The 17,568-nt window shown below is 38.5% G+C and overlaps 1 protein-coding gene across 4 annotated transcripts in view; it reads left to right on the top strand.

Moving 5' to 3' along the window:
• Positions 1-17,568, top strand: part of Tet (Ten-Eleven Translocation (TET) family protein) — a 153,011-nt gene that overhangs the window by 4,665 nt on the left and 130,778 nt on the right. For all 4 annotated transcript variants that reach the window (XM_089736703.1, XM_089736702.1, XM_089736701.1 and 1 more), the window contains exon 2: positions 15,188-17,045. In XM_089736703.1, coding sequence (XP_089592829.1) covers positions 15,903-17,045 — 1,143 coding nt within the window. In that variant the 5' untranslated portion in view covers positions 15,188-15,902. The remainder of the gene's footprint in view (positions 1-15,187; positions 17,046-17,568) is intronic.

Genomic DNA, 17,568 nt, shown 5'->3' with positions numbered 1-17,568 from the left:
TTTTAATGATTTCACTGAGAAAATACAAAAAAATATATATCTTTACAAGTATTGTTTTCGTAAAGTCTAAGCCGGCATGAAGCTCCCACGCGGACAACTTTCAATCTCTCGATTATTGCCACAAGTAATATTATAAGTTGATTCGTACATTCTATGTAGGATAATCCGTATCTTATTGCTCCTCGGCAGACGTTCGTTCGCTTTTGGGATCGTTTTTTGGGGCTTCATTGCGAAGAATTTAAATAATCCGCGACTCTGTGTGATGTCAGGTTTTTAAATGTTGCTACTAAGTGTTTGGTGAAAATGTCGAGAGGAAACGTTCACAACACTAAGTCGCTTAGATTTATTTACGGGTTTATTAGAGGTCGAAATGATAAGTGTCATCGTGATGCCTATTTTTGCCGCGAACCAGTCGTATATATTTTTTTAATTACCTTTGTAGGCGGAAGAGTATACGGCCCACCTGATGGTAAGTGGTTACCGTCGGTCATGGACGTCAGCAATGTCAGGGGCACAGCCAAGTCAACAAAGACTATTCTTCCAATTTATTTATTTATTTATAACTTTATATACTAGACAGTATAAAGGCGGACTTAATGCCATAGGCATTCTCTAACAGTCTACCTTAGGGCGGTGCAGAGATGAGCCTTGGTAGGTGTAGTGTGATAGTGATATTACCTAAACATATGTGTATATATGACATACATAATATTTATAGATACAAATACTTAATGAGTAGAACATCCGTTGAGCAATATATTTGAGGATTTCAGCTGGTGTTTTTTTTTTATTGCCCTTGTAGGCAGATGAGCATACGGCCCACCTGATGGTGGACTTCAGCAAAACCAGTGGTAGAGCCAAGCCGTTTCCTACCGCGGCTTGGCTCTTGGCTCGAGTCTCAAGATAAAGACATTTACATTATTAGAATAAGGATTTTACACGTGGCGGACTATAGTCTCATCCCGTCTGAGCTAATAAATAAATAAATAATACGTATTGACAAAATTACAACGATTATATGATGAACAACTAATCGATATTTAGAAGATTTTTCAACAATATAAATCCTCGAGTATTGCCAGCTTTGAAGAATGAAGTTTTATTGGAAATACGAACGTTCACCGGCTAGACTGGGACTTATGAAATATCTTCAAGGGGAATTTCATGAAACTTTTCTATACACAGACCGACCGATCTTTTTGTTGTGCTAGACCGGAGATTCCGACTGCTGGATTTTTAGTTTGCGAAGTTATTTACAGGAAGGTCCGTTGTTGCATGGAATGTTCTACCTTTTAAACCGAAAAAACCTTATTATCTTCCACTGATATTACTTGCCCGTGCATAATTCCGAGATTCACCACCAGTGCCCACAAAATAGAATGTATTCAAAAATGTTCTTCATCAAACGACGTAATAAACAGTCCCTAGACAGATATTATTATGAACACATTTCCATAACCGAGAACTACTCCCATTTAATAAAAAGGAAACAATATTAAATCATTCACTCTACATACACATGCGACTTCCTTCAAACAATTCCATTTCATAGATGTAAAGCATAAAAAACACACAATTTCCTATGTCGCATCCGATAGAGACAGACGTGTGCACAAAAAAATTCTTTACAAAATTGTATCGACCAACTTCGACTCGACACCGTTCGAATCACGTAACGTTCTTATTGCGCACGTATAAGAGTCAAATTCGTAAGTTGATTGTGTTTTAAGTGTAAATGAATGTTTGTGATTGTATTAAGGCATCAGAAAAAGTGGTAGTGTGGGAAAGATGGTTGTAAAAAACGTCACATCTGCGGCGTTATTCAACTGTATTCGAGTGCTTGAATGGGACGAGTCGGTAACTCTATATAGGGAATTTCTCGCGAGACGACCTTATCATTTTTCAATGAGTTTGAATCTCCATATAGTTTTGTTTCTCTTGACACTTTATCACATGATAACAGTGCGTGGTATTAATTATTTTTAAGTAATTTTTTTTGTCTATTTGTATGCATTCACACGGGTGTGTAGGACTGTTTATCCTGATTACTATTAATTAACATTGCTTAAGGTTTATTTGTGTGACCGAGGCTATGAAAATATATTTGATTCATCATTAATTTAATAAACTAATTAGAGATTTCAGTCCTTTACGCTCTTAAATTTTGTACGAAATATTTATAGTTCGTATTATGACACTATAGTTTTCCTTTAAAATTTACAAAGTGCCAAATGCATATTCTTTGAGGTACAATTCTAAAGCTTTGAGATTAGGCTCGAACTTATCCCTCAAGTGCTTAGTACATTGCAACTACAGCGCTATCCACCTCGAGATATGAGGTTGAAGTGTCAATTGTATTGCACAGCCGCTGCCCCAAACTTCAAACCGGACCGCATTGAAGCTGGACTGCATCGCCCTCGATCCTTGTCCTATAGGTACAGTACACATACCAACCCGTGCGAGCTAGGACATCCGAGCACGTCCTAGGGCTCCCAAAGACGTTGGCTTCTAAATCATCATCATTATCATTCTCCTGCCTTTCTCCCATTCACCTGAGGTCGGTGCAACATAATTTCTCCTTTCATACTCCTCTATCATATATCATTTCTTCGCCCACTCCCCTCTTACACATATCGTCTTTCAATCCATTTTTCTTAGGTTTACCTCTTCCTCTACCCTTCCTTACTACTACTACGTTTCCTTACTACGTTACTGTTCCTTACGCTTGCTTCTAAATCGTCTACAACAAAGTAATACCGTGAACGTTACGTGGCCTACGTTGTAACAAGAGAGGAACATATGTCATGAAATAATAGCTTCGGATTGGATCCGCATCGCTTCTACCGGCAATCAGGACTGATGTGTGCATCCTGTACGGTATATGTTATTACGTTCAAATTATACCTATGCCGATGGGATTGTGTGAGAAAACGTTTCGCTGTCAAACGTTCGCTCTTATCGTAGCGTGCTGTTTGAACATCATTTGATGACATTGACGAAGACTAATAGATTACTTTTAGCGCTATCGCGATGTGTGGTTTAATCTGTAACGAGATGAATCTAAGACGGAATTATTCGTACGGAAATAGTGAAGTGGTTATCGGCAACCCCGAGTATCATCAGCGGTAGGCAGCAGCTTGGCTCTGCTCCAGACATTGCTGATGTCCATGGCAGACGGTATCCGCCAGATGGGCCGTATGCTCGTTTATCTGCAAGGGCAACAAAAAATTATAATAAAATAAAAATAACATATCGAGAATATCGTAATGATATAAGGTCTGATTGTCAATCAGCCTGTTCTGCTCATAAATTTTTATATTTCCAACTGACTCGGTAGCGAATTAGTTAGCGCCCTTGACTGCTGCGCGAAGGTCGTAGATTCACTTCCTACATCGAGCAAGCATTCGCGTGACGAACAGGTCTATTGGTTCTTTGGATATGTTTAAACGTATACAAGTACCTATATCGGTATACGGTCCCCGTAGTATTGGGTTGTAGCGATAGCCATCATACAACGCAAGATATTTGACAGATGCCTGAATCTCGCTTACAACATAAGCTTGCATATATACAAGTTCCGAACAACAACATTCGGACCATCGCGACATGAGAACCCTCTCATCGTGGCCGCTGGAAACTACATACCCGATCCTGTAGACCGAATGGTAAACAGCCGACGTCGCCCAAAACACGTCATTACGGATCCTCCCCATCCATTAACGGTGCTTTTAGGCACCACAAGCACCGGTCATCGTCCTCATCGAACCCGTCGCTTGCGACGAGCGAATTAACTCATAAACACAACCCACTGAGTTTCTCGCCGGATCTTCTCAGTGGGTCGCGTTTCCGATCCGGTGGTAGATTCTGCGAGGCACTGCTCTTGCTAGGGTCAGTGTTAGCAACACTTCGGTTTGAGCCCCGTGAGCTCACCTACACACGTTAGGGTGAAGTTGATATAGCCTCTCAAGGTTATCTGCATAGGTAGGGGACAAAAATCGGACTGTCGGTGTACCGAGCAATATCACCTGCTCGGTGGAAGATCTTCCGTCCATCGTATACCTACAGGGTATACTAATGTTGGGCCAAATGTTTGTCTGTGATTGGTCCCCAGTTATTAGAATAATGTTTCTGAGTATTGAACAAGCAAGATCGCGACACTCGTGTTGGCTTACAAAGATTGGCCATTCGTGAATGAAAACAGACGGGATAGTAGTTGGCCAATCTCGGTTGACTAGATAGTGAAGATTTTTCTCTCCAAAACTCATTTTTAAAAGAATCTTCGAAATGAAATATAAAATGTATAGTTAATCTATTTATGAGTTTTACATAAGAAATTTCTGCCGCATTTTGGCTTAAGATACACAATTTCGACATTATCTTTCCAAACTATAAATATTTTTCAACCCATTTACTGTTTTTTTTTGCCTACCTAATCGTTGATAGCCTAAGGGAGTATTCCAACTTCGCGAGAACGGGTTGGTGAGCTCACGAACTCATCCTGAAAGAATTGTTAACACTGGCTCTAGCAAGAGCAGTGCTTCGCTGAATCTACCACCGGATCGGAATCGCGATCCACTGAGAGGATCCGGCGAGAAACTCAATGGATTGTATCTATACACTCTTTTACTATTATCTTTGGTTAGCATCAAATTATCTACATAGGTTACAGTCTATCAGAGGTGAGCAGTAACATCACTTTTTCACACTGAATATATTATCTATGCACAGGATACATTCGAAATACAGTTCAAGTACCGATTTCAGTAGTACAAGTAGCATTATCTATAGATTAGTATCAATAAAATGATGAGTACAAGATATCGACTTCCTGCGCAGGTATTATGCGAGGCGCCGGATGTTACTTCGTACACAGCTGGTCCCGTCAAAAAAACTTGATCAAATAGTAACAACAGCTACGATGGGTATGATGAAATACCTATATCCACGCTCATGTTCACCCTGGATAATATTATTGAGTCAGTAGAGTGAAGCAATGGCTTCTTTAAATCGATATTTTATGCCATTTTTTTAAGTTTCTTAAACAACAAATAAATAATTGTCGATCGTTATCTCATTATAACAAATTTTGCTCTCTTGAAAATATATTTCGGGAACCTATGTCGACTCTTTTAAAATTAGCTCAAAAAAAAAACAAGACTAGTGAAGTGAAAAGTAATCTAATCGATTTTGTACTGGCGTTCCTCTTAAACACCGAGTTAATACGGATCACGGTATCCAGTTCGATATTCGAACGTCATAAAGAACGTTCGCAAAGCGACAGCTTCGCGCGTCTCCACAAAAAAGCGACAACATCCGAATCTAAAAATAAGCCGTATAAATGCAGCACAGGGCTGAAAGCGCAACGCTTTCGCTGCACCAATAGTACGGTTGCCCTTGACAACCGAGACCCAGATACTATCGCGTTCCTCTCGCACACATTCACCTCCTCACTCACACGTCCTCAAATCACACGAATCCTTACACGCACACGTGCTCAAAACGACATATACGAGCGACAGGCCCGAGTTCGAATTTCGAGCTGCGTTTTGAGCGAAGCTTTTTAGTTTTTTTTTTCCCGGTGGAACGTTCTTTGTGCGCATCTACAAAGAGGTTTTGCTGTGTGATTACTGGCCGAAACGCATGTTTGTAAAGCGGTGACGTAATATGGAATAATTTTGAATAGTTGACGCGATATTTGAAATCGGAAGGTCACGCATCACATGTTTTTGAATTTCAAAAATGGTATTCTCGAGTGTGACTGTTCTATTTAAAACAGATAGGTAATGTACCTGTTTCATTTTATCATCTAATTTTCATATGTCGTCTATGGTTCTATGTACTTTCAAGTATGCTTTATGACATAACATATGACCAAACAAAAAGTTTTCTGTTACTACATATAATAAGTTTTTTACCTCTTCTCCGAGGAAAACCTCGCAAAGCACTCGAGAGGAAACGAAAAATTCAAAACGAGCGCGTTGCAATTTACTTTCTCTTTGTGAACCAAACAAAAGAGTTTTCTTTTGATGTTAACGCTTCTATGATGATTTGCACACTATATATTATGGAATTTAAAACTTACTTTACCAATACGGCAGTCATGTGCATATATTAAGAATAACTATCATGCAGTAGATGACTGACATTTATACTCTGAATTATTATATGTTTAGTTTATATAATACTTACAACAAAAAGATAATACAAAGAAGGGCGTTCACTCATGTATGGACGGTTAAGAGGTAGTTGCTCGTCCTTGGCGAAATAATTAACTGTAATTTTAAAAATAAGTTTTAGAAATTAGTTAGAATTATAAAAAAAAATATGTACGGCTAGTAAATTCTTAATTTAATTAAATAGTAGAATTACAAAAAATATGGATTTTTTTAAACAGAAATAAACCATCGTTTATTAATTTAAATAAAAATGCACCTATTCAATTTATATTAAAGTTAATTATTATATATTTTACACGAAAATTTATTTATTAATAATTAAATAAGAGATCTTATCCAACCAGATCTTATATCATACGCGCGCGTAAAATTCACATATGTTGTTCACAAGGTGCCTAACTTTATCCTGTCGATTCATTTGATACCGCACCTAATCATGTCGAATATTTGTTGAACCATGGTCGCCTTTATTGTAAATTTGCTTCCATACTTTGACAAAACGCCTAAATATATATAACTTTAGAACGAAATACATAAATAAAATGAAGAAAATGTTATTTTCGTTGACCAAAATATTGGTAAAGCTATAAGTAAATTGGCAATGACAATTTTTTTTTATTCATAGCCTATTTCGAAGCATAAGCTAGTTGATTACAGAAAACCAGTTTTTTTATTGAAAAGTTATCTTTAGTTACCAACATTGAAATCAAAATATGTTTGACCTTGGTTTGATCGCAAATGACGTCATCATTGGCTTTATTCAAACAGATACTTTAGCCTATATTTTTATAAATAGTGTGCGACTTAAACCTCATTTTTGTTATAATCTTATTGATAACGTCAAAACTCATTACTAATTTAAAAAATGAAGGCAGTCTTAACTTGAACACATTTGAGACTTATTGATCAATGTACTTGGGCAGTAGAGAGAATAGAATTGTTTTTATTCAATAAAAGGAGCGTGAATTTAATAGAAGAATGTTAGGATGAAATGCTTTCTTTATGCAACTAATGATGTCAATATCTTAAAAATCGATAACATTTTCAATTAAGTATAAAAAAATACTACGGTGAATATATAAAATTAATTTCTTAAATTTGTCTATATTTACAAACAAAAAAATATATAATTTTGGCGGTTGCTAAATTTGAAAGCGCGCTATTTTACTGACGGCATGGCGTAATTCGAGCCCACATATGTACGTACCACCAGCATGTTGATTTCTGCGGCAAAGGACTTTTTCGTTCCGGTTAAAGAGTAGTACAGTTATACGATACCATAGGGACTTAAATCGTATGCCTCATTAACATTAACATTACGGGCTTCCGTAACCGTGTAGCGCAAAAAGAGCTATGAGTTGGGTCACATAATATTTAGCTAATTTTTCTTCTGTAAATGAGGCCATCAGCGCAAAAGTGGCCCAGCCCACAATTTTTTAAAATTAGTGCTTCTAAATTGCAATTTATTTGAAACAATAAATTTTGACGCAATACCGGCCTATCCTTAGTTTCGGCGATAGATAACAGATGGCTTTGTAAACATTATTTTCGCGCGTATTGTTTTTGCCTAATCTTCATACTAACTATAGTAAGCTTAGGCCACTTTTGCGCTGACGGCTTCAAATGTAATTTAAGGCACATTTTTAAATTACCTCCAAGGTCCTTCCCTGTATAAACGTCAGTCTGACAAATTATCATAGTTTGATGATTTATTATTATTTCAATAACATATCTGTATAATTCAGACTGTGATAGGGACATTAATATTACTAGTTTAGCTCTTTAATATAAGGAAAGCATATTCAAAGTCTTGTTTCGATCCAGTGCATCTCAAACTTTTTGAGAAGTCCCTGTGCTACCACCGAAGACCTTCAAACTTTATGCGACGTCTTTTTTTTTCCTACCTATGCTGATAGCCTTGACAGGCTATTTCAGCTGACGTCTAATATTTTATGGCGTACGGAAAAAGTAATGCTTCTTCTTGTAAATCTTTGATTAATAAATGCACGATTATGATTGTATCGATGGCTGTGGTGAATCCCATTGGAACCAAAACTAGAAGTTAATATTTTAAATTTTTTTATCGCCTCTGATCTAGTAATTTGTATCCTGTATTATATTTACATTACTTATTAATAAATTTATCTAACCAGCTATGTATCCCACCCGATATTAGTCCCTGCTGTCCATAGACATTGGCAACGTCAAGCCGCGCTGTGGCCTATCATTCACAAAATTACGAAAAGGCAATTGATTACGGCCACTCTATACCAATGAAGGGATGAAAAGTTGAGTACACACATACGGGTACTTCTTTTTTTTTTCCTACCTATGCTGATAGCCTTGAGAGGCTATTTCAGCTTCACGGGGCTCAAACCGGAGTGATGCCATCACTGGCCCTAGCAAGAACAGTGCTTCGCGGAATCTACCACTGGATCGGAAACGCGACCCACTCAGAATATCCGGCGAGAAACTCAGTGGGTTTTGTCTGTGGGTTAATAAATCATGGGTTAATAATTGTGGGTATTTCCCCTAGAATTTCAACTGTCAGATAAAAAAAACCGGTTTTATTTTGAAAATACATTTTCTTAATAAACACGAAATACCTAGTCAGGTCATAAATTCTGTCACATGTTTAATGTAAAATAATTGAAACAATTTTATTCATTATGTAACCATTCATATACCAAAATGAATTTAACAAAACATAGATTCTTATGACACTAAAGTTTATTCAAAATGACCTCCGTGATTTTGAATACAGGCCTTCAATCTGCGCGGCCAGTCGTCTATCGCAGCACGAACGAGGTCCATGTCAATATCGGCGGCTGCCTTAATCAAGAATGTCTTGAGTGACTCCAAATTGGGATGAGGCTTTGAGCACGCCTTTTCCTCCAAGTGTTGCCATATCTTGTAATCTAACGGATTCAAATCTGGACTGGAGGAGGGCCAGTCTTCGGGCCGGATGAAGTCGATTTCACGCGCCGCCAGCCAGTTTTGTGTGCTCTTCGCTCTATGAGCTGGCGCCGAATCTTGTTGGAATACCCAGTGCCTGTTATTGAACATGGTATGAGAAACAGGTTCCACAAGGTTCGTCAGGACTGTATTTTGATACACAACTGCATTCGTTTTTACACCTTTCTCACAAAAATGTACCTCTGTTAAGCTCCAATAAGAAACTCTAAACCATACCATGAGCGAGGATGGAAAATGACCTCGTTGGACACGCGGAATACGGTTGCTCGCTTCTTCACTACTGTGTGCGTACACCTTATCATTTTGTTTGTTGTAGCTCCCTTCTACGGTAAAAATTTTTTCATCCGAAAAAAGAATTTCCCGATATTTTTTTCCCGCGTACCGCTTCAACAAAGCGCGGCATCTCTTCAGTCTCAGGTCCATTAGACGAGCATTCAAACGATGTCCTGTTTTTCTTCGATATGCCCGAAGCCCTAAGTCTTCATTTAACACCCTTTTCACCGTGATTCTGCTTAACCCCATCTGAAGGGCCAACAGTTTCTGCTTACGTTTGGGATTTCTTTGAATTCGCGCCTTCACAGCTTTTATCACTGCTGGAGTCCTAACAGACCGAGGGCGATCACTTCTTGACCTGTCATCTACACTAGAGTCTTCATTGTATCGTTTGATGGTACGATAAACGAATCTTGGTTATATTCAAAATTTTCAGTATGTTAAAAATTTGAATTGGCGCGTAACCGCAACGATGCAACGCAATAACTGCAACACGGTCTTCTTTAAGCGTCCACTCCATATTTAAAAATGAGTAAAATTCTAAAATATACACTTTTATTTTCATGAACAGTTCGAAATTCGAATTCAATAAACTTTTTTGGCCAGCATTCTAAAAGAAAAGTTTTTACTGTGTGACAATACTTATGACCTGACTAGTTATATTATGTTCCTATTTGGAACGTCAACTACTAATATAGAAACCGTCAGAGTACGTTAGTCGGTTGACACTTTTTTATCCCATGTACTAACCTACGACCCGACTGGCCGTAAGCGTTTGTAGTCGTAGGGCACAACGAGCATTACCCACGCAAACCTCTTTAAATTTTGTTCCAACGGGAAAACAGCCGGGCGAATTTTAATCAGGTCATAATTATTCATTATTTTTATATTTTCCAGAATTTCTGTAAATTAAACGGTTGTCTGGAAGAGAACGCTTTTAGCGATAAGATCGCTTATTGTATATATATATTGTATTGTTTTTTTTAAATGTAAATTGTGTTGGTGTGCTATAAAGTATATTGTCTCTCTCTCTCTCTCTCTCTCTCTCATAAAAAAAAACTTGGAAAATATGTAATAAGTGCAATCATATCATAAAAAAGCCTATCGTTATCACAATTCCGAATTTAAGCTGACGAAAATAAAACGGTGTCCTTCCTATACGTCTACTCGGAAAATAGACGAGTTTTAAAATGGAATCTACCGAAAATAGTTTACCCTTAAAATAGTTGCTTCGAAATAGAGCGCAGCATTAAGCATCGCACCCTTCTATTAATAGATTGTTTACACCAATAGTGCTGCAGCGTGAAGATGGTGCGGCTTGTTTTTTTTTTTTTGAGGTCGTTGAGGTAGCGATACTGCAACACTGCAATTCAGTTGGATTTTCGAAGCTTACACTAATAAAAGAACGATTTTTTAGACTTGAATATTTTCAAATTTAAAATACTGATTATTTAAAATACTGATGGCGGGACCACTTGTGAGTTCACACGGGTAGGTTCCACCGCCCTGCCTATTTCTGCCGTGAAGCAGTAATGCGTTTCGGTTTGAAGGGTGGGACAGCCGTTGTGACTATACTGAGACCCTAGAACTTATATCTCAAGATGGGTGACGTATTTACGCTGTAGATGTTTATGGGCTCCAGTAACCACTTAACACCAGGTGGGCTGTGAGCTCGTCCACCCATACAAGAAAAAAAAAATGCAATTAAATGAAGTTCTGTTACATTTTGATTCTGCTGTCCTGTAAGTACTTTAATAGTACTTTAACTCACACAAACCAAATAGGTTTCCCAGATCGGTAATTTTACTATCCCTTCCTTTAAATAACTCTTCACACGCTGAGATACAAGTCACATCTTAATTTTTTTATATTAAAATTAAATGTCACATTCCAAGATGGCGCCGATGTTTATTTACGTATGTAACTTATGTATATACGATAAACGACCAACGCAATCACTGCCGGTATATTTAGGTATATAAAAGAAATTATATAAACTCTTGAACTGTCCGTCAAAGGCTAAGCTCTGAACCTATCGAGGTCAGGTCACCGTGACGTCATTACATTAAGACACTCGTCCATTGACACAAAAACGCTGCGTCTACACATTATAAAAAAGTTACACTACTGTCTTAAAATAGTATAAGTTTTAGGAACGCCCACTTTAAAAGTAATGTCAGGGATAGTGTAGTGTCAGCCCTCAGTATATTGTTAGCTTATCTACTCTACTCTTGATGTGCCAAGTTAATGTCAGACATATGAGGATATATCTAGTTCCCATGTTTAAGTATGTTAATACTATGTCAATCAGACTGAATATCTAGAAGTTACGGGACATTTAACGTCTACCTTTTTTCTTCTTCTTAAATTCTTGGTCTCCCCCTTAATTGCAATCTTCAGTTCTAGTCGTATTTTAAACATCACACGCAACTAGTGCGATAGTTATGACTCCCAATAGAAATCCCATCCGTTGGATATTATTGTGATATTAAATCGTCAATGCTCAAGGAGTCGTAACTAGCCTCGGCTCTTGGACCTGTGACCTCAACACGTGCATTTACTTTTGCTTTTTTTTAAGTAACCTAAAATGTAGAATAGGTTTCTTTAACATAGTATTATTAAGGTATTATTACATTGTTCATATTTGTATGTATATTTATAAATATATATGTGTATGGTATTTGTGTATGTATGTCTATGTATATGTTTATGTGTATGTATGTCGTGTGCGTGCATGACGTGTAATTCGTTTCCAAATAATTCTTATCCACCTGATGGTTGTCTAGAAGAGATCGCTCTTAGCGATAAAACCGCCAATTGTACTTTTTTTGTATTTAATGTTTCGCGTTGTTAATTTTTTTTTTTGTTTACTATAAGGAATACTCTCTCTCTCTCTCTAACTCCCTTATTCATTTAATAGGATATTAAAATGTCTTGTGTATTTTAAGCGTCTTTATTCGTAAAGATTGCAACGTGCGTGTCGTGTTTTCGCGTCAGTAGATAGTGACCTTAAGGGAACATCACTTCACGATTATCGCCAGCGTTCTATCAATGCGATTTAATGGTGCGAACGATTTGCGTGTCTCGTTACGTGTCTTATGTACGTGTTTTGTGATTTACTTGGTTATTGTTAGCTTGTTTTATGTGGCTATGTAACGAAATGGATTTATTTATTTTGTTTATTGCATGTATCAACGACAGGTTTATATATTAAAAATAAACAACAAAAACCTTTTTACTGGTGGTAGGACCCCTTGTGAATCCACGCGGGTAGGTACCACCACCCTGCCTATTTCTGCCGTGAAGTAGTAATGCGTTTCGGGTTGAAGGGCGTGGCAGCCGTTTTAATTATACTGAGATCTTAGAACTGATATCTCAAGGTGGGTGGCGCGTTTACGTTGTAGATGTCTATGGGCTCCAGTAACCACTTAGCACCAGGTGGGCTGTGAGCTCGTCCACCCATATAAGCAATAAAAAAAAAAAACAATACTACCAACAACAAAAACAAGCGGTCGAGCAGCTGCTGCTATACCGCCGCACACATTTCTCTCGCAACAACCTTACGCATAACACCCTACCTGTGCATCGTCATAGCCGTTATTTTAAAATATAATTTGAAAGGAAACAGTAAAACATCCATTTCTTTCGTACACCAATGCTTGCCTCCTCTTCAACGCCAACACTAACTCTTCTTGTGGACGTCGTAAAAGGCGCCTAAAGAATTCACCGGAGAAAGAGCTGTAGCGTTCTCCTAATTTATACAAATACACTTCGATTGCCAAGCTTTTAGTGGTGGTAAAGCGAATTGTAGGCCTGCGCGGGTAGGCACCACTAAACTGTATATTTTAGCCGCGAAACAGTCGTGCGTTCTGATTGGGAGGTTAGCCCGGCATTGCAATGTTAATAGGTTCGAGTAATAAATTAACACTAAGCTTACTTTTTTTTTATTGCTTAGATGGGTGGACTAGATCACAGCCCACCTGGTGTTAAGTGGTTACTGGAGCCCATAGACGTCTACAACGTAAATGCGCCACCCACCTTGAGATATAAGCTCTAAGGTCTCAGTATAGTTACAACGGCTGCCCCGCCCTTCAAACCGAAACGCATTACTGCTTCACGGCAGAAATAGGCAGGGTGGTGGTACCTACCCGTGCGGACACAAAGAGGTCCTACCACCAGTTACTGTTATAGTGTTTACAGTTTATTTACCAATTTTATTTAATAAATAAATAAAAAATCGAGAAATTTTATATTTGAATTTTCCTCGTATACGTTCGCGAGTGCTGGCGTCGGAAAACCAGTTAACAACTAAATATTGACATTGTTAATAGCACGGTCGGCAGTCGTGTTTGTCAGTTTGTCCGGTATGTACTCTTGCTCGTTATTAAATTGTAAATATCAAGTATGATGATTATTCTATCGCTATTCTCGGCACAAGAGTTAAAATATCAGATATGTCGGATGGTATACAGTGACTCATTTCTGATGACCATGAGCATCGGCTATCACTTACCATACATGGACCATACATATACATCTTTGTTTATTAAGCCAACAATCAAAACATCAACTTCTAAAATACAGCATTTCAATTTGCGGTTAATTCTAATGTATCATAGACACATAATAATATGTGGCAATTTCTAGGTAAATTGTGCAAATTACTAATCGAAACATATACTAAATATTCTCGAGACATAGCATCCTATAATATGCATATATAACAAATAATACTATAAATAATATTATATATTATAGGGCGGTTCTTTTCAAATCGAATGCTTCTGATGTTGCAATTCTTTTTATATTCTTAAGGAAATATTCGTAACAAAAACTTTTTTTCAAAACTAAAACTCGCAGCGATTGCATCGATTACGGCAAACAAACACGTTCGGCGCATGCGCGTACTTTCGTAGTAAACATGGCATGGAACGCATTAGATTTCGCGCCTTCTCTATAATGAGAAATAAAAAAGATAATATTGTTTTTGTTTACATTAATTTGTTCATTGAATAATGTTAGATGAATTACAGCACTTTCACTTACCGTCGGCTCGAACGTTTTGAAATAATACGTATTTTAATTATTACTAGTGGTCCCTCTGTAGTCGAAATTCGACTATAATTAATTGAAATTATAAGTTTAAATATTATTAAGGGTCTATTGTCAAAAACTATCACACTTCTATAATCAGAGATTTCGCCAAGACTAGACTGTAGACAAATATTAATAAAGATAAACAATATTAATCTATTCTCAATTTGACCACAGACTTTAAGTAATGACAAAAGTTTGACAGTAAATAAAGGGTATATATATGTATGTGTGTGTGTGTGTGTGTCAAATACATGGCAGTATGTGTAAGGATTTTTTTATTGATTAAATGTATTATTAATGCATAATTTTGGAAAAATATTAGCATTCTGCACTCCTTCTCTATATTCTCTATAAGTGTGGGAAATTTCATACTCCTCCGTCCGCGCAATTTGCGTAAAAAGGGGTACAAAGCTTTTGCTTCGCGTTTTAATATATAGATATTATTGATTGTTTTATTTTTGGACAACATTAAATGTGTTATTAATTAGTTTCTAATTTACAGATAACGTACAAAACAACAAGCATATTAATTGTTTGAGTACATGTTATCTTTAGTCTATAGCTATGTATATTTAAAACGAATCACCAATGATTAACTGTAATTTTAATGTAACTGTAATTTTAATGAAACTGTAACTTTAATGAAACTTGTTTATTGTTCACAGAGTGGTGCGCGCCGCACGGTTAGCTGACACGTTGAGGCCGCACCGAAACGACGAGAAACTACGAAATCATAAAACCAAAGCCTCCAGTCATATCTTTCCTTTCGAGAAAAAAAAAAAAAAACAAATAATAATAATATAAGCACTATTTTTTTAACCTTTTAACGATAAATGTAATCGTAAATAGTATACGCAAAATCCCAAACAGTACAAATTAATTTAAGTCTGAAGCGATTGGTATTTACAATTATAAGGAGGAGCCTTCAAACGAGAAACCACAAGACAAACAACCAACGACCAGTATTTACACGTTCCAAAACTAATAGTAATCGTTAAACGAGTGCACAAGATATTTTATCGATCGTTAATTAACAAAACAAAAAAAAACAAAAAATTTAAATCGATACGAAAACACGAGCGTTTTGTAAAGATCAGCCAAAGATTTTATAAGCCCGTTTAAGTATAAGGTATCGCTTATGTTAAAACAAACATAAAGAACATTTATATATATATAAACGAAGATATTGTGATTAGTTTAAGTGCAAACCGGTGTGCCGTATAACCATTAGTATAGAACCGAGGACCTGAATCCAACGGTGACAGAGTACAAAAAACTAGTTCCAGTTACGAGTGTTCAGTACGAGGATATAGATTAGAGATATATTTTGTAAGAGATATTGAAGAGTAGCGCGATGAGGCAACGCCGCGACAACACGTGATGAGCGAGACTCTTAGGAGCGAGGCGGGCGCGGACGGCGCGCATCTACCGCCCTTCTCCACCTTCGGAGACATGGCCGACAACGAGCAGCGCATCCTCACCGCCGACGCGCGCCTGCTCGACCCCGCCTGGGAGTACTACGAGCGGACCGGCGACACCGTCTCTGTCATCGCCAGCCAGCCACAGTACCGGCCTTGGGAGTCAATGCCGATCACGGTCAACTCAAAGGATGCGATACTCCGCGCAGGATTCTCTTCGCCCCTCGACTACCAGTCCGTCACTTTGCAGCCCATACCTAATAAGCTGCCGTCCTTCCAAAGCCAATTCCAAACGTTTCCAGAAACGACCGTGATACCGGAAACGGGGTTGCCGAGCGTGACTCCGGTGCCGGTGACGGCGAGTCCGACGCCGAGTGCGAGCCCTAGTCATTTAACACAGCTCACGCAACTCACTACCCCGTCGTCTCCGGTTCATCTCACCACCCTGGCTCAAGTGACGCCGTTGTCGACCACGCTGACGACGCTATCGCCGGTAAACGCTACGACATTCCACACTTTGACCGCTGTTAACGCCAGAAGCTATCCCATAGTGCCGGCCCCCTTGCAGGCGAGGGAGCTGGCTCCTGCGGGCCAGGCGTACATCGACGACCGGCACATCCAGCTCTATCAGCCGAATATCGCGACGATTAACGCGTTTCCGGGACAAAATGGAATCTTACATCAGAACGGAGCGCTTTTACATCAAAACGGAAGCTTAATACAAAACATTCAAAGTCCAACGGTCGTTCATGTATTGAAAAACGAGCCTTTCGATGTTAAGTCACTGCAGGACAAATACACGCCGAACGGACTGCACCATAGCAATTTCCAGAACCCGATGCTGATCGATAACGGTTATGATAAGAAATCGAACGGCTTTGGTAGTGGATCGTCACCGACGAGGTCCGACTTCAGGAAAAAAGAAAGACGGAAAATGCGTGCGAATAGTTCAGAATCAGACTGTTCGAACATGGAGGTCGGGTCGGAGAGCAGCGGACAGGTCGCCGCTGTCTCCTCTACGGCGGGATTCAAGTCGCCCATGCATGGAGCTCCGCCGATGAACACAGGCCCGATGGAACTGGACGACATATCCAGTGAGAAACAGGTGAGCACTTTTATTTATTTTCCAAAGACTCACAACTTTTACCTCGTGTACATAGATTTAGATTTAGCGTAAATCCATCCTCAAACAATAAAAGGAACAAAGCAAACGTGGAAAGTTCAAAGGCACACAATAAAATCTTGGAACGTCAACTAATCTCCTTCCTGCGAATTGGCGAATTGCGTAAACAAGCCGCGCGGGAATCGCGTAGAGCCGACTCTACATTCGACGAAAGATATGAGAATTCCCAGAATTTTCATTCGGCTCTGCGCCGCTGAAAGTGGATATTCAAGAGCGCCCGAAAAAGAGAAACTTTCCCCGTAATTCCACCTTTTATTATTCGGGGAGCAGTTTTTATTCCCGGCCTCGAGTTTCGAAATGGCCGAACTCTCTGTCTTCGCGGCTATAAATTTAATAGTTAGCCGATTCTCTTGCTTCGCCAATAAATTAACTTCCTCACTCTCTCTCTCGCTCTCGTTTAAAACACAAATTAAACTCGGTCGATTTACGCGTGTCCTGCTTAGAA

The sequence above is a fragment of the Bombyx mandarina genome, chromosome 22 (assembly GCF_030267445.1).
Source record: "Bombyx mandarina strain Sakado chromosome 22, ASM3026744v2".
NCBI lineage: Eukaryota > Metazoa > Arthropoda > Insecta > Lepidoptera > Bombycidae > Bombyx > Bombyx mandarina.
This window is presented reverse-complemented; position numbering and strand designations above follow the sequence as displayed.